The sequence below is a fragment of the Zootoca vivipara genome, chromosome 5, assembly GCF_965207765.1.
Source record: "Zootoca vivipara chromosome 5, rZooViv2.hap1.1, whole genome shotgun sequence".
In the NCBI taxonomy this organism is placed as follows: domain Eukaryota; kingdom Metazoa; phylum Chordata; class Lepidosauria; order Squamata; family Lacertidae; genus Zootoca; species Zootoca vivipara.
Window position 1 is genome coordinate 64009836 of NC_142588.1, and position 26580 is coordinate 64036415.

General features: G+C 45.0%; 1 protein-coding gene across 1 annotated transcript; it reads right to left on the reverse strand.

The window, feature by feature from the left end:
• Positions 1-1749: 1749 nt before the first annotated feature.
• Positions 1750-16556, reverse strand: LOC118093784 (vesicle-associated membrane protein 2-like). Its single transcript, XM_060274227.2, has 4 exons — positions 16530-16556; positions 16099-16190; positions 5306-5429; positions 1750-1935 (listed from the first exon to the last, which is right to left on the reverse strand). The coding sequence occupies exons 1-4, from the start codon at positions 16554-16556 to the stop codon at positions 1750-1752; spliced, it is 429 nt and encodes a 142-aa protein (XP_060130210.2).
• Positions 16557-26580: the final 10024 nt, after the last annotated feature.

The following is a 26580-nucleotide window of genomic DNA, read 5'->3' on the forward strand; positions in this document are numbered from 1 at the left end:
TAATATATTACCTTCAAGGTGCTATCCTGTGCACAATGCATAGGTTTGCACTGTCATGAAACTGTACTGTACAAGATAAATCTATAATTTCAGGTGCAATGCCATATTCTAAATATACCAATGCTTGCCTTAACAGGACATTGAATGTGGGTTCACAGTATTAAAATAAATACATTACTGTCCTAGGAATACACCTTGTTATGATGAAATCTCAACACATCTCAAGCTTTCCAGGTTTCAGGTTTCCTAATCCACCCCTACCAAGCCACCAGAAGGGCTTTGTCCAGCCACTGAGCTAATTTAATGACCGACCCTGGATTCAGAAAGACTTTTGTTGTTGATTTTAAGACCACGATTAGAGCTTTTATAATTACGTAAGTGTTCTACTTCATCATGAAAAAGGTTTGTCCCTTTAGCAATGAGAAAATCAAGCAGTTATACAATGGATACTTAAGCAAAAACAAGCCAGCTATAAAGGAAGCATTACTTCGTGTGGCTCCTTATACAAGGGGCAGTGGTTTTTTCTGGGGGGATGTATGGGTACACGTACCCCTAAACATTTTGTGAATTTAATGGGAGAGAATATTCAGTTCCGTTGAATAGCATGGTGAATGATCAGTTCTGTTGCTACCCCCCAATGGCGGCCTCATTTCCTATCACGGTATTTTCCTGAGTCTCAGACAGAATGAGAGTACCCCTAAATACTTTTTAAAGAAAAAAGCACTGAGAAGGGGCATTGGTGATCTTTTTTGGGGGGGGGGTTGGTAAGAGAAGGGGACACTGGGAAATTCCAAACTTGTAACATTATTTGTTCACTCCCCCCCCCCCTCTTCAGAATGGTTTGTCAGTAGTCATGAAATGAAATGTGAAGGTAATTCAAAACAAAGAATTGAACCACTCACTTATAATTATGATGAGAATGACTGCACATACGATACCCAGAATGATCATCATCTAGATAGAGAGAGAGGGAGGGAGGGAGAGGGAGAATCAGTTCAGGGGAGGAAAACAGAGAAAGGTTAGCTTTGAATGTACATTTGGACAGGCTGTTTGCCTTCTTCTACAGCTAATACTTCAGCTTTTCCAGGCAACAAACATGTGATGTAAGAAAAGTAGATCATAATCTACTTGTAAGATGTCTGAGCAACTTGCAACAGATTGCCATGTGGTTTCTGACTCCCAGTCATTTAACAATAGCTAAAACAATTAGGCTCGTCTCCCACCAAAATCAGACTGGCTAAAGGCAGAAATGCAGACGTGAGGTTTGAACTGAATGTACTGAACTCAGTTCTGGTACAGTTCTGGTACTGAAAAGGTGCTCTCTTCCTTAATTTGAAGTGTACGACCTCCCATCTCTACCTATTTTGCACCTGACTTTTGTTGGTGGAACTTGGGGTTCAAATGAAGAAGAAGAAGAAGAATTTGGATTTGATATCCCGCTTTAGCACTACCCGAAGGAGTCTCAAAGCGGCTAACATTCTCTTTTCCCTTCCTCCCCCACAACAAACACTCTGTGAGGTGAGTGGGGCTGAGAGACTTCAAAGAAGTGTGACTAGCCCAAGGTTACCCAGCAGCTGCATGTAGAGGAGCAGGGAAGCGAACCTGGCTCACCAGATTACGAGCCTACCGCTCTTAACCACTACACCACACTGGCACAATGAAAACACAGCTGCTGCTGCTGCTGCAGGCTGAATGTTTGGCCACCCCTGGTTTAATCTTTGCACTCATTATTTTGGAACTATGTCCTGATTACACCCTTGCAGTAGTAACGTTTACCTTGCAGTTTTTCCACCAGTTTTTCCTCTTCAGTTTAGCTGCGCTAGTTTCAAACTGGGAGGCACCAGCTTGCAAGGCATCTGCCCGGTTATCCAACTCCGAAAGCTTCTGGTCTCTTTCTAGTACTTTGTCCACATTGACTCGCATTATATCCACCACCTGAAATGGGCATATCAATAGCTTGTAAATCACTGGGGTGGTGACCTATAGGCCTAGTCAGGTCTTTCCCCTCCATGCAGAGAAACAGAGAGCTATGCTCTTCATCCTTGCCCCTCCTCCCACTGCATTTTCACACTTATGCAATGTCCAAAAGGCTTACCTTCCAAGTCCCGGACTGCAGAATCCGGGGCCGGCAGCCGTGTGACACCGGAAGTTGCGTCGACGTAACTTCCGGTGTCGCTTTGCCCTTCTATGGGCACAAAAAATGGCCGCCGTCAGCTTCGAAAGTCGCTTGCTTGCATGTCAGGAAGTGCATCGACGCAACTTCCGGTGTCGCTCCGCCCATCTATGGGCACCAAAAATGGCCACTGCCGACACCGAAAGTTGCGTCTATGCACTTCCGGACATGCGTAGATGCGACTTTTGAAGCCGGTGGCGGCCATTTTTGGTGCCCATAGAAGGGCAAACCGGAAAGAAAAAAAATGGCCGCTGGCAGAAGATAATAATGGAGAAAAAAGGGAGACAAAGTGATATGGGGGACCACCGGGAAAAGGTAAGTTAAAACGGGGGTTTCCTGGGGAAAATGGGGTACTTGGCAGCTATGCCAAAAGGTGAAACTAAGCATGTTCAGACAATGGGCAAATTCATGGGCAGATGTCTGGGTATGGGGCTGGGGAAAGCAGTGATGTCCTACTGCCCGTCCCAATAACCCCTCTGTCTATTTGCTCTCTGCAGGAAAGAGCAACAACTGAATTAGCCAAATACAAGGTGGGGATTGATGGTTGAATGTCTTAGGCTGTGATGGAATATGCAGAAATGGCAAGACTAATGGGAAAGATCAGAAGCCAGGAAGAGCAAGGTTTTTTTTTTAAAAAAAGACTGGAATAACTTTATTGTATACTTAAAAGGCCACTGTAGACAGTTAAAATCATTGGCAGGGATACAATGACACTTGCAATGTGATATGAATTTTGGTTACTATGATTATATAATACATGGATAATGGTAAACGATGCAGAAAAAAGGAAAGAAAGAAACATTTAGAAATGGAACCCATGGGGAGGGGGGAGGAGGTCTGAAGGTTCAAAAGAACCTTGTTATTTTTATGATTTGGAATGGTTATAGTTATCGTGTATAACTTTATATAAAACCAACGAAAAATTTATTCAAGTAAATGTCTTCGGCTCCATTTCTAATTGCACTCGCCAGGAAATAAGCCCCTTAGTGATACTTTTTCTGAGGGAAAGGCTAGGGCTGTTTATTTCCATTTAGAAAGAGAAAAGAGTAGCTATGTTAAATGAATACCATTCTAATTTCAACTAGTTAATTTTAGCTAATGGTGAAGAAAGTGGAAACACTCAAGACTGAAAGGTTTCCTTAATGAAGTACTCCAGTGAATGCAAGCTGCAAATAATACCAAACTGATTCAACAGCTTGACATCTTTCCAGTGAGAAATCAAACGTTCTTAAATGTAGCAAATTACTGTTTGCTACATGGTTCTAGCCAGAACGGAATCACCAGATAACATGATCATGATGATCAACCCCATGATGTCATGGTACAGTCAATCAATATTGTTATGACGTTGCTCAACCATATTGCTGTCATTGCGGTATGTGCAGAGGGGGACTTTTAGTTGCTTTTGCTACAAGATATTGCAACAGACTAGCAGGTCACACACACACACACACACACACACACACACACACACACACACACACACACAAGCACACATAGAAACACAAAATTGTAATTGATTTTTATGGTGTGGATGTTTAGTGCCACCTTGAGGATATGTTTAATATGGCATCACACTTTAATGGACATTATCTAAGGATCTTTTCAGATGGACCCCCCCCCCCACTTCTCCAAATTACAGCAAATGGACAAGAACTGTTACGTGCTTGTTCTGTAAGATCCCAATGCAATCCCCAATGGAAATGATTCTTTTGTGGGAATATTGCATTTCCCCAATACCAATGCCAGTATTTTGTAGAGAACTGAGCACAGATTTTTCTGTTACTGCTGCTCCCCTCACACTGCCACTCAATACTGTCAACTGACTTGGAAGTAGAGGGGGAGGGGACACAACTGGCTTGGCTACAGGTTTGTTCTGGGACAGGAGGCAGCTGGTGGAATCTGGTGTTTGCTGTTAGCGTGTGTGTGTGTGTGTGTGTGTGTGTGTGTGTGTGTGTGTGTCTGAAATGCATATTGGCTCTCACCTCTCTCCTTGGTCTTTGATGGTGGCAAGAAGGTGGCAGGAGAAGAGAAGGTTGTCGATAAGCACAAGCACTGGCCTGATGGCTGGCTGGCTGGCCGACTGGCTCATTCATTTGTATGTGTGAAGGCAGATGCAAGGGCAGAGTACTGAGACAGAAGTGGTGACTCAAGCAGGCATGGGGGGAAAAGCAAGCAGCAGATTTGCAGAGGCTGGTGGGTGGCAGTGGCAGGCTGAGCTCTGAGCTCAGGCATAATAACAACAGTAGTGCAAAACGGTGGGTTGCCTGTTATGTATTCAGTAGCCTGTGTTGCCTGAGCTTGAGTCTGGACTAAGGATTCTGAGCTCCTGTGTTCTGATTCGATACATGGTGTCCAATCACAGAACATTTCAGGATTTGGGCCTCTGCCATTGGCCCTTGAACTCCGAGTTGTAATTTGCAGCTTGGAAGTTTAGACAGCCAATCACGTTGAGAGTGGGAGTGGCCCAGGCTTTCAGAAATGTATATAAGCAGTTGCTTTGCCCCATTACCCAGTTCTGTAGTCAATAAAGGTTTGTGCTGTTATCACTGTGTCTTGCCTTGTGGGAACCCACCTACACTTCATTGCCCACCCCAAGTGGGCCAAATGGGGAGGTCGCCTGTTGGGCCAGATTTGCTTCATGCGATAAAGGTTCCCCACCCCTGCTTTAGTGGATTTCTTCCCACAAACTCCCAGTGATGTTAGCTGTGTCCTGTGCATTGATGATAGACAGTGTTTGACTCTGCTTCTTGTGTCTGTCGATGCATGAAGGAGTGAGCGTTTGTGTGCCTGTCGCTTTCTTGAAGCTGTCTGTGTTGTCCAAAGCTACCCCAGCTATGCCCCGTTCCGTCTTCAGCTTCTGCCTTAAACATACAAGAGCTTTTAAGGCAGAAGAGAGACAAAAAAGACGATGCACAGAACCTGAGACACAAGAGCTACTCAGCTGGCTGTGACACATAGATTCCCAGTGCAATCCTAATTTGTTACATGAGTTTTCACCTCGGGACAATGACTGTGCACCCTAGGTGAGTGGCATATTCAACACTGAAACTCAACAGATGATCCAGATCACAATCCTGAAATCCACAGATCTCAACAAAGACAACGCAAGGTGCCTTGTGCTCAGCTCACCTCATTCACTTGAGCCTGTGTCTGCTGCAGCCTACGATTGCTGGTCACGTTGGTCTGGAGCGGAGGCCCTGCTGCACCTGGACTGGGGGCTCCTCCTGCACCTTGGGAAGGAGCTGCTGCTGACCTAAATCGGAAACCCAGCACATATTTATACCCTCGTATGATTTGGCTTACATCCTAACCCACGTTCCACTGGCAGGAGCATCACATCACGCAATGTTGTATTTTTCTCTGATTGCTGAGTTACAGTTCCGAGAAACTCTGAACAAGCTACAGTGCTCAGAATTCTTTGAGGGGAAAGGATGTACTTCAAAGGTGCTTTAAAGGCATAGAGTGCACCCAGCCAACCCCACTCTCTTCCCCCAGAATGCTGCCTATGGAAATATCGCCGCCTTTAGGACATGGTTCAGCAGATATTGTGTCATTAGCAACTTTCTGGGGGCCACACATACCCTCCAATATTTATCCGATGAAAATCAGGATGTCCTATTTCATCATCATCATCATCATCATCATACCCCGCCCACCTGACTGGGTTGCCCCAACATATAGATAAACATAATAAAACATTAAGCATTTTAAAACCTCCCTATACAGGGCTGCCATCCGATGCCTTCTAAAGGTTGTATCTTATCTCCTTGGCTCAGGGGTTGCATCACTCCATACCCTCCAACCATACCCGTCCTAAGGAAAAGTGGGACATTCCGGGATCAAATCAGAAACCAGGATGGCTTCTTTAAATCCAGGATTGTCCCTGGAAAACAGTGACACTTGGAGAGTCTGGCCACATGCCCCTCTAGCCACATGCCTCAAAAGTCGCAGATTGTGGCCTGGAAGCACCTGAGCTCACCATCTTGTTGAAGGGAACCTCATGCAGGCCACTTTGGATGTAAGGCAGGATATCAATGTAAAGGGGGGGGGATAGATAAATGTGGCTAGGGCCAGAGGCAAAAATATGGTGGTGCAATTAATTTGAGGCTCTGCCTGTGTATAGTAGGCTATGTTCGAGCCACACAAAAGTCTTAGGTTTCTATTCTTCTCCCCACAACATTCATATCTATCTCTCTATTCTCCAGGCAAGGAAGAGGCACCCTCACAGTTCAAGGGCACATTCCAGCCTGAAGAAGGAAAAAATCCCTCAAGGAAGGTGAGAAACAGGGTTGGGTTGGATGCCTGTGGTAGCCAGGGCCAGATTGAAAGTTTTTGTTGTTGTTTAGTCGTGTCCGACTCTTCGTGACCCCATGGACCAGAGGACGCCAAGCACTCCTGTCTTGCACTGCCTCCCGCAGTTTGGTCCAACTCATGTTTGTAGCTTCGAGAACACTGTCCAACCATCTCATCCTCTGTCGTCCCCTTCTCCTTGTGCCCTCCATCTTTCCCAACATCAGGGTCTTTTCCAAGGATTATTCTCTTCTCATGAGGTGGCCAAAGTATTGGAGCCTCAGCTTCAGGATCTGTCCTTCCAGTGAGCACTGAGGGTTGATTTCCTTCAGAATGGATAGGTTTGATCTTCTTGCAGTCCATGGGACTCTCAAGAGTCTCCTCCAGCACCATAATTCAAAAGCATCAATTCTTCGGCGATCAGCCTTCTTTATGGTCCAGCTCTCACTTCCATACATCACTACTGGGAAAACCATAGCTTTAACTATACGGATTGAAAGTAGGGGGACCAATAAAAGTGACTCTTACTTTTGCCTGATAAGGCTACATTTCAGCCACACCTAAGTCACAGGTTCTACATGCACACATTGTTTTCTATCCAGGCAAGTAAGAGGCATTTTCATAGTTCAAGGACAAATTCCAGCCAGAATTTTGCACACTGAGGAGGGGCCGAGGCACGTCACATTCCATCCCATTCCCCCTCTTGGGGTGCAATGGAAAGTGCTAGAAAGAGGTTCCTCAACTTTGTCCTAGGGCATCACTATCCCATGTATAAATCTAGGGACGCACAAGGCATCTATTTGCACAGTTCCAGGCCTGGAAGTTTAGTGCTTTAACCACTGATCTGCACCACCTCCCTTCATTGATCCGTATTTCACATTCGAGGTCAGCTTCCTAAGGTTTGTAAAGAATGAACAGAAAAAAACAACCCCTGATACATTGATATATGAATGAGAGGAAATTGGCATTTGTTTCTGTTCAAATTAATCCACAAGGCAAGTCTTTTCTCTCCAGGAGCCTGTTTTTTATTATTATTACCAATAACATCCCTTTGGAGGTTTCCTGACAGATTCAATCTGTACTGGTGGCTGAACATCGGCCAGCAAGTCTTCCTCACGCCCACTGGCCTGACAGTTCCTAATGATTCCTTCCTCCCACACTCCTGTGACTCACTGTCCTTTCTGAAAGGTCCCTCGTCATTTAATCCCGTAGGGGGACAGCCAATCTCCTCTAGAAGTGCCAAAGAAATCCATGGGAATGAAGCAAAATGCAAAAATCAAACACCCCACACAAATCTTCTCCCAACAGTGCTGATATCTCCGCACACACACTCTCTCTCACACACACATCCTGCCCCGCCCCCAATACCAGGCCAAGGGATTGCAAGATCAGAATCACTCCAGATCCTCCAACCAGAGTACAGTAATGGGGAAAGAATGGTGACCCAGGTTTGAACATCTCTGTAACAGCAAATGATTAGGGATGGGGTGAAAACTGATTCAGGTTGCATGAATCAAGAAGGGGGCTGCATGGAATTCTGCCAAGCTGAGCAGGATTCCTCCCCCTGCTGCCACAATTATTTTGAGGAAGGAATGTGCTTTAAATATGTGGTGTGTGCACAGCTTAATAGTGTGTTATTAGGGTATGTTACACGGCATCCAGTGAGTGGCTCTAGAGCTCCTGGGATCTTTCACATCTCACTTTGAAAACTATAGGCACAGAGCAGGAAAAATCCCTAGGAAAGTGCAAAGGGGCAAGGAAGTGTGTGGTTTGCGTGGACAGGCGGAGACCCCCCAACCCCAGGTGACACCCGAGCGGAATAATGACGCAAGACAACGTGCTATGGGATTAAAATTGGCCACAACTTTATTAAGTTTATTAAGGTTGTAGGGAGACCTTGGCTTAGGCATTGGGCATTTATCCTTCGCAGTCCCCAGCCGGGGATGTGAGAGACTTCAGGGTTATCCAGAATGTGTGGGGATTGGGCTGGCTCTGGAGAACATATGTTCAAGCAGAGAGCCCGCCCCCCATTTCGCCACAGTCACAGGGGAGAGCAATGACAACCTATTGGCATATGGCCAATACCTCCCCTCAAAACAGCCCCTTTAATGGGGAACCCTGGGATCGCTGCCGCGGGATGGTGGTGGGTCACCATTTCACACGCACACACAACCCACATTTAGGGAAGATAGACTAAAGGATTCTGCCCAAGGCCTGAAACCGCCAAAGTTGAGACGTTTTGCTATAGGGAAGGCAAAACCTGCCAATGCAGGAAAATTATTTTCCGGCCCTTCAACAGCGGCCATAACATAGCAGCGCCTGCGTACCTGTGAAGAAGGGGTTAACCTGCAAAAGAAGGCTTAACTGAGGGAGGGCAAGGTGGGAGAAGTTCTGGAGCCGACTGAGAATTCCCAGGTAAGTTCCACCCTCTATTCATAGCTGCCAAGTTATCCCTTTTTAAAAGGGATTTTCCATTATGCTGAATAGGCTTCCTCGCGAGAAAAGGGAAAACTTGGCAGCTATGCCTCTATTGTGTGGGCAGGGCGGTCCCTCCCCTTACCTGGCCAACTCTCTCCTGGCAACGCCTCCCCAGCTGGGATTGAATAACTGGTAGAGGTAGGTGGCAACCTCCAGTTGTCCAGCCTGGCGGGGGGGGGGCAAATCCAGGCTGTGCTGCCGGGAGCCACATGGGATCGTGGCGGCTGTGCGCAACCAGGCAAAAGGCACCCCCCATTTGATGTGGGGAGCGGTCATTATCACCCTCTGTTTATTTGTGTGCTGCTGTTACAATCTATTGTTTTAACTATGAATTAATTGTTCTGCTGCATGCCTATAACTCATTACTGACAGTGGTTGCTATCTATGGTAGCGCAGAGTCTATCAGTTGGCTGCCAACCTTGCAATGATTGATCATACAACATATAATGACATTAATAACACTGCCTACTACCAAAGACACATTGCCATGCTGCGAGAAATGAAGATCTGTTTGTAAGAGGCTTTGCAGTGGGTTTATATGCAAGCTGAGATGCTTGTGAATGCCTACAGTAAAAGGAAAAGGTAAAGGACCCCTGGACAGTTAAGTCCAGTCAAAGGCGACTATGGGGTGCAGTGCTCATCTCACTTCAGGTCGAGGGAGTCGGCATTTGTCTACAGACAGCTTTCTGGGTCATGTGGCCAGCATGACTAAGCTGCTTCTGGCACAACAGAACACTGTGACAAGTGCCAGAGTGCACAGAAACACCCTTTAACTTCCCGCCACAGTGGTACCTATTTATCTGCTTGCACTGCCGTGCTTTCAAACTGCTAGGTTGGCAGGAGCTGGGACAGAGCAATGGGAGCTCACCCCGTTGTGTGGATTTGAACCGCCAACCTTCTGATTGGAAAGCCCAAGAGGCTCAGTGGTTTAGACCACAGCGCCACCCGCGTCCCTGCAATTGTGAATGCCTACATGCTGCAGAATGTCTACAATTAATGCCAGCAGATAACTTATCAAGAAAAAAATATTCTAAATAGAGTGGTGGAGCAAAGAATAAGTGATGTTCTGAGATGTGACTTCTAAAGCCGATCTGAATATTCCTCACAACGTCTACAGTGGTACCTCGACTTATGAACGACTTGACAACTGATTTTTTCGACTTACGAATGGGGCTAATGGCCGCACGCTTACGAATGTCTTGACATCCGAAAGGAAACTGTGGCGGTTTTAGATAGGGATTTTTCGACTTACGAATTTTTAGATAGGGTTGCTTCGACTTACGAATTTTTCCGTTTCCAATGCATTCCTATGGGAAATCGCATTTCCAATTGCATTTTTCGACTTACAAATTTTTCGACCTAGGAAGGTGCCTTCGGAACGGATTAAATTCGTAAGTCAAGGCACCACTATTAATTTATGACTTGCTTCCAAATAGGTGCCTCATTAGGGCAGCTCCATGCATTAGGATTGTTTCTAATGTTTGACATTTCCTGTGTTTTTATTATGTTTGAAGTCTGATGGGCAGGGTATTAATAAATAATGTTGTTGTTGATGATGATAAAATATAAAGGGTCTTCTCAGTGGTGGCACCCCAATTTACTGCTCTCCACGGGTAGGATAGGATTGGTGGTGGTGGTGGGGGCTCTCACAGCATTAACACTCCTATAGATCTTGCTTCCCCAGTAGGTTTCCAGGGGATCTCTAAGCCAAGCACAGAGCACCACATGTGTCCCCAGCTTCCAACATGAGCCCAGATCCCATTGTTCTTCATCTTACAATGATGGGCATCCAGCCAGGAGAGGTGGAGAAAATTGTCTTTAAGGCAACAGAGCTCACTCTTTCAAAATGTGAATAATGGAAACTTAGCTGAGCAGCTAAGGCCATCATCTTGATAAAAGAAACGGTCTGGCAGATTTCCTCTTATAGACTCTACTCTCACAGATACGGGATCACAGGTTTGGAAGATTCCTATTGTATCATCCAGACCCAACTCCCTAAACTAGTGGATTTATTACCTGTCATCACACCTACCAGATCTTTCTTCAAGCCAGACTGAGTCAGAAGGTAGCATTTGCTCACCTTGAATCCACAATGAACACATCTGACAAGCACCAAGATGAATCACTTCTGTGGTTAGCACTTTGTAATACTCACATAGCAGAAGGAAGACCTATTGTGGTATAAGGTCCACAGATTTGTTTCCTTTTTTAAGTTGCATAGTTTTGATGATGGAATATATTCCTCAGACGGGATCTTCTTGGACCCCGTGTGAGGAACACATCTGTTTTGCCACTAGCCTAAGTCTCCTTGAAACATTTTCCACAGGTCAGTAAATTTTGGCTACCTCATAAGCATGGGAACTCTTTTTCTACCTCACGATCAAAGAGACCACACCATCATAATAAATGCTAAATAATACTGTCACATGCCACCCAAATCTCTGAACAGTGAGAGATACCAGGCGTACCAGGGACTTAGCAAGCTCTGTGTTTCCCTTTGGACAGCGAGAGAGTGTCTTCATAATATATGGTTTATTTACACATATATACAACCTGAGCCTACGATGGAGGAGTTATAGCATTACACTGCAAGCGGGTCCCGTCTCTCTTGTAGCTGCCACATAGGATCCAAAACTGCCAGCCCCCATTGTGCTCTGGCCCCACTTTCTCCAGTTCGCAAGCAAAAAGCCATTCTCCTCTGCAGGTGCCCTCACTGCGCTGCTGAGAAGGATTTATTTCCCTCCAAGGAAACAGACCACTCCACCAAAAACGTTTCACAGTATTTTACAAATTGATTGCGCTTTTAATAAAAACAGGGTCCCAAATGAGCACAAGCAATGTGCAAAAATATTGCAACATGTGCTGGATAAGACTGATTGCTGTTGTCAGCTGATCAGCACTGAGCACTGCTGTCTCTACAGCAAAACGACAAAACCCATAAAGGTGGGGAAAGCTGGATTTGCCTAGACCGGGGATGAGACTGAACGATGTTGTTGGACTCCAGTCCTCGTGAGTAAGGGCTGGCCTACCCATGAGGCAAGGTGAGGTTTCAGTCTGCAGGATCCACAGGGGCAGCAGAGCCAGCCTCCAAACAACGCATTGCCCACTGCTGGGCTGTGGCACACTCCTTGGAGGCCAGATGTCAAAGTCACTCCACACTCAAAGGAACGCACACAGCAGGCAGTTAACTCTTTATTGTCAAGCTGGCACTTACAGTCATTCTATGACTCCAAATACCCACACACACACCAGTCTAGCATCTAGGCCAGTGGTTGGCAAGGCTTACTGGGCATGGGCTGGATCACTCCCGTGGAGATCCTCTGTGGGCTGGACCGGCACAGTGTGACACTGGAAATCGCTTCTGCGCATGCCCAGACACCAAAAATCACACCTGCGCAGAAGCGATTTGAGGCGTCTGGGCATGAGCAAAAGTGATTTCCGGTGCCACGGACATGTGCAGAAGCAATTTCTGGAGCCGCGGAAGAGAGGCCCCATGCCATGCTGTGCTGGATTAGCGCAGGACACGGGGACTAGCCGAGTGAGTGGCTCAGTTCGGGGGCGCCTCATGGGCCGGTTAAGTGACCCTCATGGGCTGCTTCTGGCCCATGGGCCTTAGGTTACCACCCTCTTATCTAGACAGCTATTCTCAGGCCTGCACTCCTTGGAGCATTTGCAGCAATGGGCCACCCCCCTCCACCAGTTTAGGTAGCTCCCCCCGATGGGCTGTGTGCGTACAACCAGAGACTACGCCTGTGTGGAAGTCGTCTCTGCTCTTCCCACTTCAATTTTCTCCTGGTTCTGGATGACAGTGGTGCAGGAGTGGATGGGGAAGCACCTAGCCCAGGGGTCTGCAACCTTTAAGACAAAAAGAGCCACTTGGACCCGTTTCCGAAGAAAAAAAATAAACTGGGAGCCGCAAAACAGGGACATAATTAGAAATCAGAGGGCCCCATAGCAAAATTTGCTATGCCCAATAATAAATGCCCCAAAATGCCATAGAAAATTATTCAGGGCCCCAGTGTACCATAAATCCTAATCAGTGCCTGATGTAAATAATAATTAATAATGAGTGCCCAATGTCATCCTTGTCATTATAAAAATAACTGAGTTTGGGCTGCCTTGATTACTGGGAATGGGCAAAACTCTGACTCCCTTATTAGGACACCTGTATGGTTTCATGTGTGTTGCTCCCATCAAGTGAACTTATAAAAATTTCCTCATATTGAATCAACCCATTGATTAATACATCTACCTCAATCTCCTGACCAGGCCGGCAGGAGGCCACAGGCAGGCCGCAGGCAGGAGCAGCAGCAGCAAACACGCGATCCAAGCCCGCAAGCCTTTTCTGCTGCTGGGCGGAAAGAAGCGCGCCCGTTTAAAAAAATAAATAACTCCGCCCCCGCCCCCCGTGAGCCTATTGGCTGCAGAAATGCGGCAGGGAGGGGCTGATGCAGGGAGGGGGCCGACCACGCTCCCCGGGCTGCTAACGTCACCTTGCGTCCTTTTTGCACAGCGCACGCGCACAGCGGAGTTGTGGACTCCGGCGGGCGCCATGTGGGGCGCAGGCGCACAGCACGCCGCCGCAGCAGTGTGCTCTGGCGGCGGTGGGCACCGCGCGAGTGTCTGGCGGGCGTGGCGGGCGCCGCCGCATGGCTCCGGCGGCGCATGGCTCGGGCGCCTCCTCCCCTCGTATCCGCTCCAGAGCCGCAGCAAAGGTGTAAAAGAGCCACATGCGGCTCCGGAGCCGCAGGTTGCAGACCCCTGACCTAGCCCTTCACTTGCCTGACCCACCACCTCCTCCTCTTCTTCCAGCGCATCCTGTGCTCCACCCTCCAGCTCTGAAGCTTCCCTTGCCTCTGACTCTTGCATCCTGATTGGTACAGGTCGCCACAAATCACTGGCCAGAACTCACCATGAGTACCTCCCTTGTTCTCTCTTACAAAGGCCATTTGAGAGGTGCCAGAACTGAGTTCTAGTGAGTTCCAGCTGAAAAAAAGAAAAGTCCCAGGACTTTCCATGACTGTTAAAGTGATATGAGTGCTTTAAATATATGGTGTCAATATGCCCATAGAGCACACAGTCTAGTCAAGCTATGTAAACCCTATTTATTTATTAAATTTCTACACCACCGTTACCATCCAAGGTTTTTTCCTAATAAAGGTGAGTGGAACAAAATTTAAAGGGTGGGTTTTCGAGGGGTTGAAAATGTGGGCAGTTTTCAATATGTACTTGACAAAATTACTTTTTGCATCAACGACTTCTAGATTTATTCTCCAGGGCATGCACGGAAGCTAAGAATAATCAAGTGCAAATTGTTCGGAGAAAAAGCATTCAGATGCCATTTAAAACAGCAACAAGGAAGCATGCAGTAGCTTGTTATAACTATATCTTTATGCACATGCAGCCATCAAAAACTGTGTGATACGAAGACTTCCTGTCCCTGTGAAGCAAAAGTGTTGGTACAAGCAGTGAATATATTTACACCAAGGGTTATCACACATTTTGCACGTAAAAACGTTTTCATCTGTGATACGTACTTGCTGATTTTTCTTCCTTAAAAATGATTATTCACACCATTAACCATTGACCAACCACAATCCCAGGAAAGTACCAATAAAACCAGATACTTGCTTCTCACTCCCAGCCATACCCAATCCCTAAACTTGGCATACTTTTAGTAAACACTGCCAATTAAGGATGTGTGAAAACACACAGGAGGAATTCTATTTCTATGCCTGTTTCCCCAAGTCTAACAAATCTTAACATACGGTGCATATCTGGAGGTGAAAAGAGAGAGGAGAGGACACAAAAATACTACCGTAGGAAAGGAAGAAGAAGAAAGAAAAAACACAGGCTAGGAACTTCTGGAGGCCAAAGATTGCTGTCAGCGGCAGTAATGCTTCTGAATACCAGTTGCTGGAAACCACAGAAGGGGAGAATGATCTTGTGCTCAGGTACACTTTGCAGGTTTTCCCCAGGACACCTGGTTGGCCACAGTCAGAACAGGATGCTGAACTAGATGGGCCACTGAATTGATTCAGCAGGCTCATTGTATGTTCCCCACTGCTAGTGTATAGGATTGTAGCCTTAGTGTTACTTGTTTTGCTCATCCATCCTGCATCATAGGTTTACCATTAAAAGTTGCAAGCATTAATACTCCCAAAGAGGCATTGGGAAAGGAAATCGCTATCACTTCTCCATTTGTGGTGCATAGATCTACCTTTCAGAGACTGATGGGGCAAGGGAGGGCCTGGTAAAGTCTTCCCCTCTCCACAGCCTTATGATTTTATGAAGTGAATGATGAGTAGCAAGCCTTGCCAGCTATATCCTTGTTGGTCTGCCCAAGACATTCCATTGCCTGAGACAAAGTACCACCCCCATTTCCCATTCGGCACATCCTCCGCATTCAACCCAAACTGGTAATTGAATCTTACATGCTTCAATGCACCTGAGAGCAGCAGGGTGACTTAGGGGGCACTGGGCAGCCCCCTGTATGGAATCCGCAGCTGTGCCCTCCAATGCTTATGCTTCATCACTGGCTTCCCACCCTCCAGTATCTGCTGCCTGAGGCAGCTGTGTTGCTTAGCCTAATGGTAGGGGTGTGTGTGTGTGTGTGTGTGTGTGAGGTATAATAAGCCTCCTGCAAAGCTGAGGGCTGAATAATCTTCTGCACTGTCCACGATCTTTTGCAAACTACTTAACAGACATCCAGGAATGGAAGAGTAGTGAACAGTAAGTGTTGAATCAGTAGTGTTGACTCATCATCCGCTACAGGTAGAAAAAACAAAGGGAGGAGGCTAAATCATTTCCTGGGATGAAACTATAACAACAGAACGTTCCATTTTATCTATATGCTGCCATTAAAACCTGCTTTACCCCTGCAATCAGGCAATGTGCAAAAGCTAAAAGCTCATGAAACCCACACCAGTGAAACCGATTGTTGTTATCCAGGTGTAACAATGGAAGACAATGCATTTGCAGGGTGACAGAAGGCCAGGATGCCAGGAACAGAAGGTCATTCAATCAGTGACTCATTCCCTGGGAAGCACTTACAACAGAGATGACTGTGACCAGTGATGCTGTCAAGTGAGACAAGGGACTGGTGTGACGCACTGAGTCAGGTCCCAGCACACCCATCTTTGACTCCCACTCACCCATGACATTTCCAATATGATCCTTTGATGGTAACATTTCCAGTTGGTGGCTGGCTTACGGAAGACCTAAAGGCTTCTGAATGTTTCTTCATCTAATTTTAAAAGATTGCAAACATGCTTTGATGTTATCAAGGCATCTGATGATGTGAGACTTGCCCTTTCATACATAACAACCCCATAAGCAACATGTGGTGGTGCAGGGAGATGGTCACCCTTTCTATTTACCATGTTCAAAGGCAAGTGTTGGTGCTTCTGTAGCCAAAATGGCCATTCTAACTTTCTCCCCCTCGAAGCAATGTTTGGATGAGAAACACATTTTGACATCTCTTCAAAACGGGAGCACCAATCAACATTCTGGTAGCTGCAAATTGAAACAATTCAGGTTATTAAAGTGTCTTCAGAGGTGTTTCATACAGGGTGTGTGTGCTTACCGCATGAATGACCAAAGCCAGGTCCATCTTGTCTAGGAAAGTGTGCAGCTGGTGCACCAATTGAAGGCAGTAAAAAATGTTCCTAGTCACTATGACCAAGGCTGACATCAAGGGTCACCATGGCTGGACATCTAAAAATCAACTAGAGGTTCAAGCTTGGTTCTCGCTTGAGCCAAATTGGGGATTAAACTGAAGAACTGCTTCATGCAATGCTAATGTTCTACCAAAGAGTAATGTCTCCTATCTAATATCTTGTTGGAACTTCCTAGTTCCTACAGGCTTTTAGAGACTGTTTGTAAGGAAAAGGGCTGGTGCTGTGATGTTTTCATTGCAATGATCTGTTTGTTTTAATAGCTCATATATATGCATGTGTTCTATTAATGTTTAATTGATCTCCCCCCCCCAACATTTTTGGCTGCTTCTATTTTAGCTGTAAGCTGCCCTGAGTCGCCTGTCAGGTTTTTGTGCATGACTTTGTTTTGAATAAATATGGAAGTACTAGAAAACACACAAAGCAAGATAAATATAGAAGGTCTATTAGTACAGTTTATGTAATGTGGCAACAGGAAATAGTTGCATTAATCACCAAAGCCCACACAAATAAAGGTATTTGACGTCATCCTACCTACTTGCATACACACAGCTAGGCAACACAGCAGCAATAGCATGAACTGCAGGGCAAGTTTATAAATGCTGGAAAGATACAAGGTGCCACATCAAACCAAGCAGTGTCTGAAAGAATAGCTACACAGTTAAATGAGTTTTATTTTAAATCAAAGAAAAAGATCTTAAGTTATGTGTTTGTTTAATAAGAATTGTTTAATAAGAATTATCCTATAGGGTGCATAGGATGAATGATTAAGAAACTGATTGACTGAAGGAGCTGATAGCCAACATCAAATTTTGTTTGGGTGCTGTCAGTGGGCTTTACTCTTCAATAATCTAGGCAATAAATTTTTGCCTTAGCTCCTCGGGGACAGATCAGTGACATACAGTACATAATGTTGTTAATGCTTTTTTCCTTATGAGACATACAGAGCAAGCTTACACATGTCTACTGAGAAGTCCTGTTGTGTTCAGTGGAGCTTCCTCTAAGGTATGGGTGCACAGGAGTGAAGCTTCAGGCATGACTACCGTATCTTTAGATGAATCATGTCCAATGTCTTGCCATGGAAGAAGGAAAGCATTTCTAATGGTATGTAAATGTGAAGCAATTAAATTATGATGTACATATTCAGAACGGCAGGATCTGTGAATCTCTTAAAATGCAAGCATAAGTATTTACTACATGCCACGATTTTAGGAGGCTGGGTGTTGAAAGCCAGACTGTGCAAACATATGTACAATTAGCTTTGTAAAATCTACAGCCCTGTGAGAATTAGCATGGTATCCAAACTTGATATTTGCTTGTGTGTGTAGAAATGAGCCGACTGTAGGTATTTTTTGGTTTGCTCAGTTATCTCTGGTCCCACCCACAATTGGCAAGTGGCCCTTGGAAGGCTGCCTGGAAGGTTTCGTGTGGCCCTCAGAATTAAAAATGTTCCCCATCTTGGTTCTAAAGTAAATCTAACAGGGCTATAGCTTCTGGGAGCAGCTTACCTGGGGGTAGCTGCTATTCATGTAAGAACAGGGGACAAGTACAGTCTGGTGGCTTGTCTTGGGTAAGGTGTTCCCTATCCAATTCACTCTGCAACAGAGCAGGGTGGGGGGACGGACTTCATTTTCTTCATATAATCTGTTAGGAGCCACATCCCAGTGGAGGCTGGGCAGAAGGCAGAGGTGGGCAGAACCAGTGCAGAAAACATTTTCCCTCCCTCCCTCCGACACTCCTCCTGTCTATCTCAATCACCCTTCCCCATCAGTCAATGGACTGCTGGAAGAGCACAGGTCAGTGCTGTCATATGCTTGACCTGCTCATTTTCTGAGGACCTTTGAAATCAGGGCAGGGTTGCCAACCCCTGCACGGGAGACCTTGCAAATGTTCCAGAGCCTTTGCTTGCTCCTTGCCTGGTGGGCACACCCAGTGATGAATGGGTTCTCTTGTATCTGCTTGGCTCCAAGCACTGATCTATGTTTCCATGGGAAGGCTATGCTTGCCTTGGCTTGGCACCAGATGAATCTCTGGAGCCTGGAGGTATCTGGGAATAAAAAGCTGGCATCGTGCAGCCACATTCTATTTTCAAGTGAGCCAGACCTAGAGAAAAACCAGCTCATATTTATCCCATAGCTTCAGAATGTGCCTAACTGGTAATGTATCTCATATTTACAGTGCCAAACTGGCTTCTCATCCTTTCATATTTTTTTGTAGTGGTTTGATAAGTGCAACTGAGTGGCATGTTGCCCATGTTCTGGAGCAATCAACACAACTGTGTCCATATGGGCTAGCTTTGCACAGATTCACTGGCCTTAATAATTTCATTCCAGTTTATATCTGCCTATAAATATTGATGTCAATAATATGAATGAAATATGTGAAAACCAGAAAATAGATTTAACAACTGTCATCATTCAGAAAAGTGCTCTGCCATGGGTGCCTATCTTTCCAAAACATTTCAATACATATTAAATAGAGGATGTTCTGATAGGAGGTGGAACTTAACACCTGGAAGGCCACAGGCTTCACATCCCTGCTGTAACATTGCTTAGATAAGAATGTTAGAAACACAACTCTGCAAGCTATTGAAAATTTAGAGACCTGAGCAGATCATAAAGTCTTGTTTCTGTAATAGTAATGAGTATCCTACTCTGTGTCTTAGCAGAAGTGTGAGCACATTATTCAGCACAAATGACCATCTAGGGCAGGGATGGGTAATCTCAGGCTTGTGGATTGAATGCCATCCTCCAGACCTTACAATGTAGTCCTTGGGACTCTTCCCAGCCCAGCTGTCCTGCTTGAGTGACTCTGCATGGCTGGAATGTACCTTGAACTCTAGTAATTCTTCTTGCTTGCCTGGATGGAGAGGGAATGTGAGCATGTATAGAAACTAGCCTACTGCATAAAGGTAAAAGTCACACTTGTGGCTCCACCCACTTTTAGGTCGATTCACAGGAGGCCAGTGGATATAGAAACACAAAATATATTAAGTCCCTGAGTCCATCTGCAATTCCTTTCCCTCCTCCTCCTTGTGAGAAACACACCAACTCCCATGGTCTGAAGACTCTGCAGGTCAGCAGACAGACTGCTTGTGAACTGGCATCTTCAATATCAGCCACCACCACCTATGTCTTTTTGTCCTTTCTCTCTGGTGAAAAAGCCTGGAACATAAAGTGTATCACCCTCTGCCAGGAGCCCAAAGCTACTGCCCCCAGCCTTGGTACCCTTAATTATATTACAGTGTGGCTTTTAATTATAAGCTGCTTTGGGAGACAATCTTGACTGAAAAGCAGTGTGTAAATATAATAAATAATATAATATAAAGAAAGGACCTATATCAAGTCGGGCTAATAGTCTGTCTGTCTAGTACTGCCTGCCCTGCATGGTTGCAGTTTTCTTTGTTTTTGTTTGCCAGGGTTCACTGAAGTTCTTTGTTGAATATGCCAGAGACCAGGATGAAGCCAAGCTATTGTACAGGTAAAGTATGTGTTAGACCACTTCATTGCAGCTCTCCCTAGAGAGGAAGGTTCTGGGTAAATTATAGTCAGCGGCAAAGCAAGATGGTCATCTGATTGCTCCTTCCTACTGCTAGCTTAAAGCTTTCAGCCCACAAGGAGGCAGGTAAGAAATTTTCGCACACCTCAGTGTGGACTACTTGGCCCACCCATTGCTAAAACAAAGGCATCAGATCACTATTTTGCTCTACATCAAGCTGAAATATGTATTGGAGATGTGTCTTAATCAGAATACTGAGTATTTCCAGCCCTCTCTTTACCAACATATATCTTGTAATGTAATCTCAGAAAAGTATATTACCTACTGAACTGCCAGTTATTACTACCTTTAAGTGCCTATAGGTCCAATGCTAAATCAAGGGTGAGCTCCTCCTTTACTTTAGTGGAGTTTCTATTACAGCCTCATTCACCACTCAGCTATACCCCATAAAGCACAAATGGAGGTTTTCTGTTCCACGGTAATCCCCTTCTGCAATTCAGAACAAAATACAGAACAAAAAGCCATCGCACAAAAGCTCAAATAGCAACTTTTCATGGTTCCTAAGCAGGCATGAACTTTCAGGGGACTGTGTGGGCTTTCCTAAATAGAAACCCTTCCGAGGTCTAAGTTCCCCCACTTTCTACTGAAAGCAGAAGCCTATCTGGGGCTTGGAGTGTCCCCGCAAAAGAATCTCGACCCCTCGAAGCCTTGTAGCCCTCCTGTAGTTGTATAGGAAGGAACACGCCCATAGCTCAAGCTGAGTAGTCGGAGTTTTTCAGCACCACAGCTGCCGGACAGCGCCCGAACACCGCTTCGACATCACCCGCGTTCCGTTCGGGAGCCCCCATAGTAAACCCATCGGCGCTGGTAGGGCGAACCTTTTAAAGGCAAAACCAAATAGGCGATACTCACATTGTTTCCCTTTTTATAGTCTCTGCTTTCCCTTTCTCACTCTCAGTCGCCAGCAAAGATGGCTTTCCAGTTCTCCTTCTGATGCAAACAGCCTCTTAGGATTGTAGGCACTGTTGCTGAGGCGAAGGCACTAGCTACTGAGCATGTCTGCACCTCATCGCTCCCACCCGCGAAGACGAAGTGCGCTGCTTTCCACCTTCTGTATCAGCGGCAGTCCCAGGGCAGCCGGCAGGGGTGGAGTTCTGAGTCCCCCTCCTGCCTGGGAAAAAAGAACGAAATCCCAAGCAGCTGCGTTGGTAAAGAGGGCTAAGCAGTGAAACGCCAACATTGTTTTTATTTCTTATATTTGAACCCATCTTTCCTCCAATGAGTTCAGGGCTCCTCCTTTCCTCTCTCACAACAACCCTGTGAGGTTAGGGTGAGAGAGACAGTGACTGGCCCTAGATCACTCAGTGAGCGGACTTGAACTTGAGTCTCCCCAGTCCTTAACAATGCTCTAATGGTTAGAGTCTAGCTAGTAGAGCACCCTGGCATGACAAAGTTACACTTTGTAAACTCCAGCTATTTGACCCAGACTACAATAATGTCCTGTGCAACAAGCACATGGCTGTCATATGATGTTGCCAACTTTTGGGACAGTCCCTGGTTGCTGTGTCTTTAACAGCAGCAACTAGTGGTGTTCATGCTGTGAAAAGCTTCACCTTTGGAAGATGCAGAAAAGCCCTTGCAACATAGGCTTCAAAGGAAGGGTCAGCCCATCAAAGCAAGGGAGTTTTACACCATCATTCTACTTGGATGCCTAGAGAGTGTAGGGTCCAGTTTTGAATGGGGTTTTGTTAAAGGACTGAAATGTGTTCATTTCAGAACATGTCCCTTTGATGCACTCTCAGGTACCATAGGATGTAAGCTCCCAGTATATAACAAGAAGCATCATCCATTTTATCCTCCTACAAAGCAGTTTCCTAGTAACACGAAGAAGAGAATGAAAATGCTTAAACCTTCATGTTACATCGAACACACTGAAATGGCTCTGAGTGACAATCATTTCCCTGTCCTTCGTGCATATATATATATATATTGTTTTAGGTACTCAATAAACACTGTCCCTATATAAGTGTGCATTATTGAATCAATCTGCCAAGATATGTTATTTCCATGGTTCAAGGATTCTAATACATGTGACTCTTAGAAAGGGGATAAGTGAAACATGTGTCTACTAGGGAGGCTTGCTGACCATGCTAGCTGGATTGATGGAATTTGCAGTCCAACAGCAACTGGAGGGCCACAGGTTTCCTCTTCCTACAGATCCACCTCCAGAGTAGAATGCAAATATAAACCATGGCCACACCTCTTGGATAGATCATGAGTTTGACAGGCAGCATGGCCTATTGGATAAAGTAAACGTTTGAATTGTAAAAACAAAACAAACAAAAATTAGTCATGTGGCTATGCCCTTGGGATGGAATTCTGTAAGTCGCCTCCCCCCCTCTCCACGCTTTGCTCAGGTGAGTTTTCCTCCTCTATCCCTCCCATCCCCATTTTATTTAACATCTGCATTGAGAACTTGAAAGCTTGCTCACAATTTTGTTAATTTTTGGTTGCTCCTAATGTGTTTTTATATTTTGTTGGAAACTCCTAGAGTGGCTGGGGGGGCAACCCAGTCAAATGGTCAGGAGTACAAATAATGACATCATCATCATCATCATCATTCCACAGTGACTGCTACCCATCTCCTCCAGCTACACAGAAAGGAATGTAAAAAGAGTAATAAAAGCCCCCTCTCCATCTCTTATCATATATAACTCAAGGGTCAAACTTGAGTTCTCATTGCAGGTTTTGGATCTCTGGTGACCAAGTGCAAAGGAGTATAGGTTCCTATGCCTTTAAATGGTTGTCTAGAAGAAAGAATTTTGGCAGGTGTAGCTCATTGTGCAGGGATAAGAAAAGCTGCAACTGAACCCTCCATTTTCTCCCACACAGTTAAAGGAACAGGGAACCCAATCTCCTATGCATAAGTGCAGGCATCCCCAAACTTTGGCCCTCCAGATGTTTTGGTCTACAATTCCCATCATCCCTGACCACTGGTCCTGTTAGCTAGGGATCGTGGGAGTTGTAGGCCAAAACATCTGGAGGGCCACAGTTTGGGGATGCCTGCATAAGTGCCTAGGAATTTACTTTGACCAACAAATATTTTCAGAAACTGCATACTTTACAGTATGAGGCCTAGAGAAAATATTATTTTTTACTTGCAGTAAAGCAGTGTGCTAAGTGTACTGGACTCCCTGTGTTGAATGTCCAAGTATGATTAAACCCAATGATATTATTCCCAAAAGTATCAAAGCTCTGTAGTAAAATACTGTTATAAGAAGTCAGGAATTCCCCAGATACCTGTAACAGTCAATCTAAGCTACATTGTAGCTTTAAGAAGTGATGCCTGAGTTGGCTTGTTCTCTCTTCCATTTTGTGTCATGTCTTTCAGAATGCTACCCTGTGGTCAGGGTATCTCTTGGTATTATTGATCTTAGAATCATAGATTTGTAGAGTTGGAAGGGACCTCTAGGATCACCTTGTCCAACCCCTTGCAATGCTGGAATCTTTTTCTCAATGTGGCATAGCTGCCAAGTTTTCCCTTTTCTCGCGAGGAAGCCTATTCAGCATAATGGAAAATCCCTTTAAAAAAGGGATAACTTGGCAGCTATGATGTGGGGCTTGAACTCACAGCCCTGAGATTCCCATGCTCTGCCAACTAAGCTATCCCAGAGCTCCACCCACCCACCCACAAAGCATTTCATTGCTGAAGAGAAAGGAAAAAAAATACTACAAATAAACAAATTATCATAATTATAAATAAGAATATGCAGATAAATTTGATTGAGGTACCACAGGTATAAAAGATAATACATTCAATAATTAATATTGAGATATGAAGCCTGTCTACATTTACACAGATGCAAGTCTCAATGAATTAAATGAATTTACTCTCTAGTAAATGTGGATAGGTTTTAAACATGCAGTTGATGCCCTACAGCAGTTATTTTACCTTATGAAAAAGGAGATTGTTACTGGAAGAGAAGGGTGTCACTTGCTGCATTTGGATCACATTCCTTCCCTTGGCGAATTCTGAGCACTGCAATTTACCCCTCAAAATGTTAGCATTCTGAGAAAACTACAGTGCCCAGAATTCTTTGAGGAAAAGAACGTGCTTTAAAGGTATAGTGCATACACAGTGCCTCCAAACCAACAAACCAACAGAGGACAGCTTCGATTCCATGAACAATCGCAACAATTCTTTTTGCCTCATTCACTGCTCTGTGTTAGATCCATTGGAGGTAGGATTCATAGCTGATCAAGCCAAGCCACTGGTCCATCTAGTTAGTTCAGCATCTACAATGACTGGGAACAACTCTTCATGAATTCAGGCAGGGATCTCTGTTGGTTTGACTTGGAGATTGAACCCGCACCCTTAGGCATCCATGTGTTCTGCTACTGAGCTATAGTTTTTCTTATTCATGATCCACCAGGTCAGAAAGCATAGAGCCTTTCTCTCATTTGCAGAGGTGATGTCACAAAGGGGTGGGACTTAATTACTGCTGGTAAAATCTGGACATTTGGCAGGTGATGGGAATAGTAAGGTGAGGAAGTCTCTAGGGTGAATTGAAAATGGGACTATCTTCCCCTGTTTCTGAAAAGGGATTTCAGTCTGGATTTTGGGTAAATATATTTCTTAATGTTAGAAAGAGAGAGAGAGAGAATCTGCCCAAAGACCCCAAGCCTATAAGACTATGAATTTTACTGTCAGACTGGGCCCCCTTATGCAATTCTATAATTTGATAGCTTCTTAAACAGACTATAATTAAGGAATAGTCAGTATGATGTAGTTTGGGACTGCAGTTTAGTGCAGGAATAGAAATACTTTGCAACTACTCTTCAAAATTAGTTTTAATTATCTGTTCTTAGAAGTAATTATTGGGAAGTGGTTCCAGATCTGACAAATTACCAGGATGAGCCAGAGGTACTTACCGGAGACCAAGAGCAAGTGTAAACTGTGGGGCAAGTCCATCAGCTAAAAGTAAATACAATTACTAAAATATTAACTGAAGAGCAGAGAGACTAACGCAATTAGAGTAGGCAAAAGGATCTGTCTTGGAGATGCAGTGACACGTCGCGGAAATGAAGACTAATCAGTTGATTTACCAAAAGGAGAAAGAAATTGTTTATATGCTGTGCCCTGAGCAACATTTCGCTTTCTGGCTTTGCGCTTGCTTCATAATAAGAACTGAATTCTCCTTCCCATGCTCTGCATACACAGGAGACTCTTGTTGCTTCTACCACTGCTCTGTAAGGGTCATTTGGAAAGGAAGAGAGGCAATTTTTAAACTTGGCAACCACTGCTGCTTCTGATTTGTTGTGTTAAGAAGTAGGCGCACCTGGCCATCTCTTCTTTCTTAGGGCTCCCTGAAGCTGGAGTTTTCATTGCCTGAGACACGCTGCTTTCCAAAGATGCCTGCAGGTTAGTATGCAACTTGGACTTATGGCCATCCCACCTTCCTTTGGGGAGTAAGCTCCTTATGTGCAAACATGATGATCAGAGAGCATACTTTTACATTCTGCTCCGCCATTGAGACAGGTCGGAGTTTGAAGAAGTCAAGAAGGGAAGAGGGTATCGATGATGCAAAACACTGCAGGAAAAAGGATGGGCATCTCTTTAAGAAGAGGCTTTCAACACTCAGTCTCTTTTCTGGACCTTCACGGAATGTGATGTAAGTGTTTCTCTTTTTAATATTTTATTTCTAATGAAAATTTAAAATGCTATGGGTTGAACTAAAATTGTACACTGGAGCCATTGTGAACATTGAATAATCATGAAAGCCAAAAGAAGGTTGATCAACTAAACAGCTGAGACAGACAAAGGGCGGCAAGATCAAAGAGTGCCATATTTTCAGGGGGCTCCATTGCCTTGAGCAGCAGCTTGCTATGCAGGCACCAGCAATTAATAATATTAATTAATAATATCTTGGGGGTTCTTTCAGACCGTTGCTATTTTCGAGGGGGGATTCATTTACTAATTGGCGAATTCAGTTTGCAAAATTACAGCTAATTAGAGGGTTTGCACAATAAAGGCACTTCCCCCCAAATACTGGAAGTTCTGTGATAAGGAAAGCGATGGGAGAATTGAACCGGAAAGAGGGGAGTATTACTTCTTTGATGCGGCTTCATCTAACCTGCAAGCAAATTGGAATAATGCTTGTTAACTAGCCAGTGTCCTTGAATCTCCCTGGGAATAAATTGGGCTGAATGCTTCATAAGCGGCTCATCTGGAAGTGCTGTAGGTTTATCTGCTGTTTGCTTATTAAGGTGCTGTTAAAGGTACAAGGGGAGGTACAACCATCCCTCTGCTGACCAGCTGGCAACCCTAGTCAAAATCGCCATCTTCACTGGCTCAGTTCAAGGTTCTGCTGATTACCTTTAAAGCCATAAATGTTTTACAACCATCTGCTTCCATATTGTCCCTCCCATGAACTATGATCAACTGTGTTCTATTTCATGTGT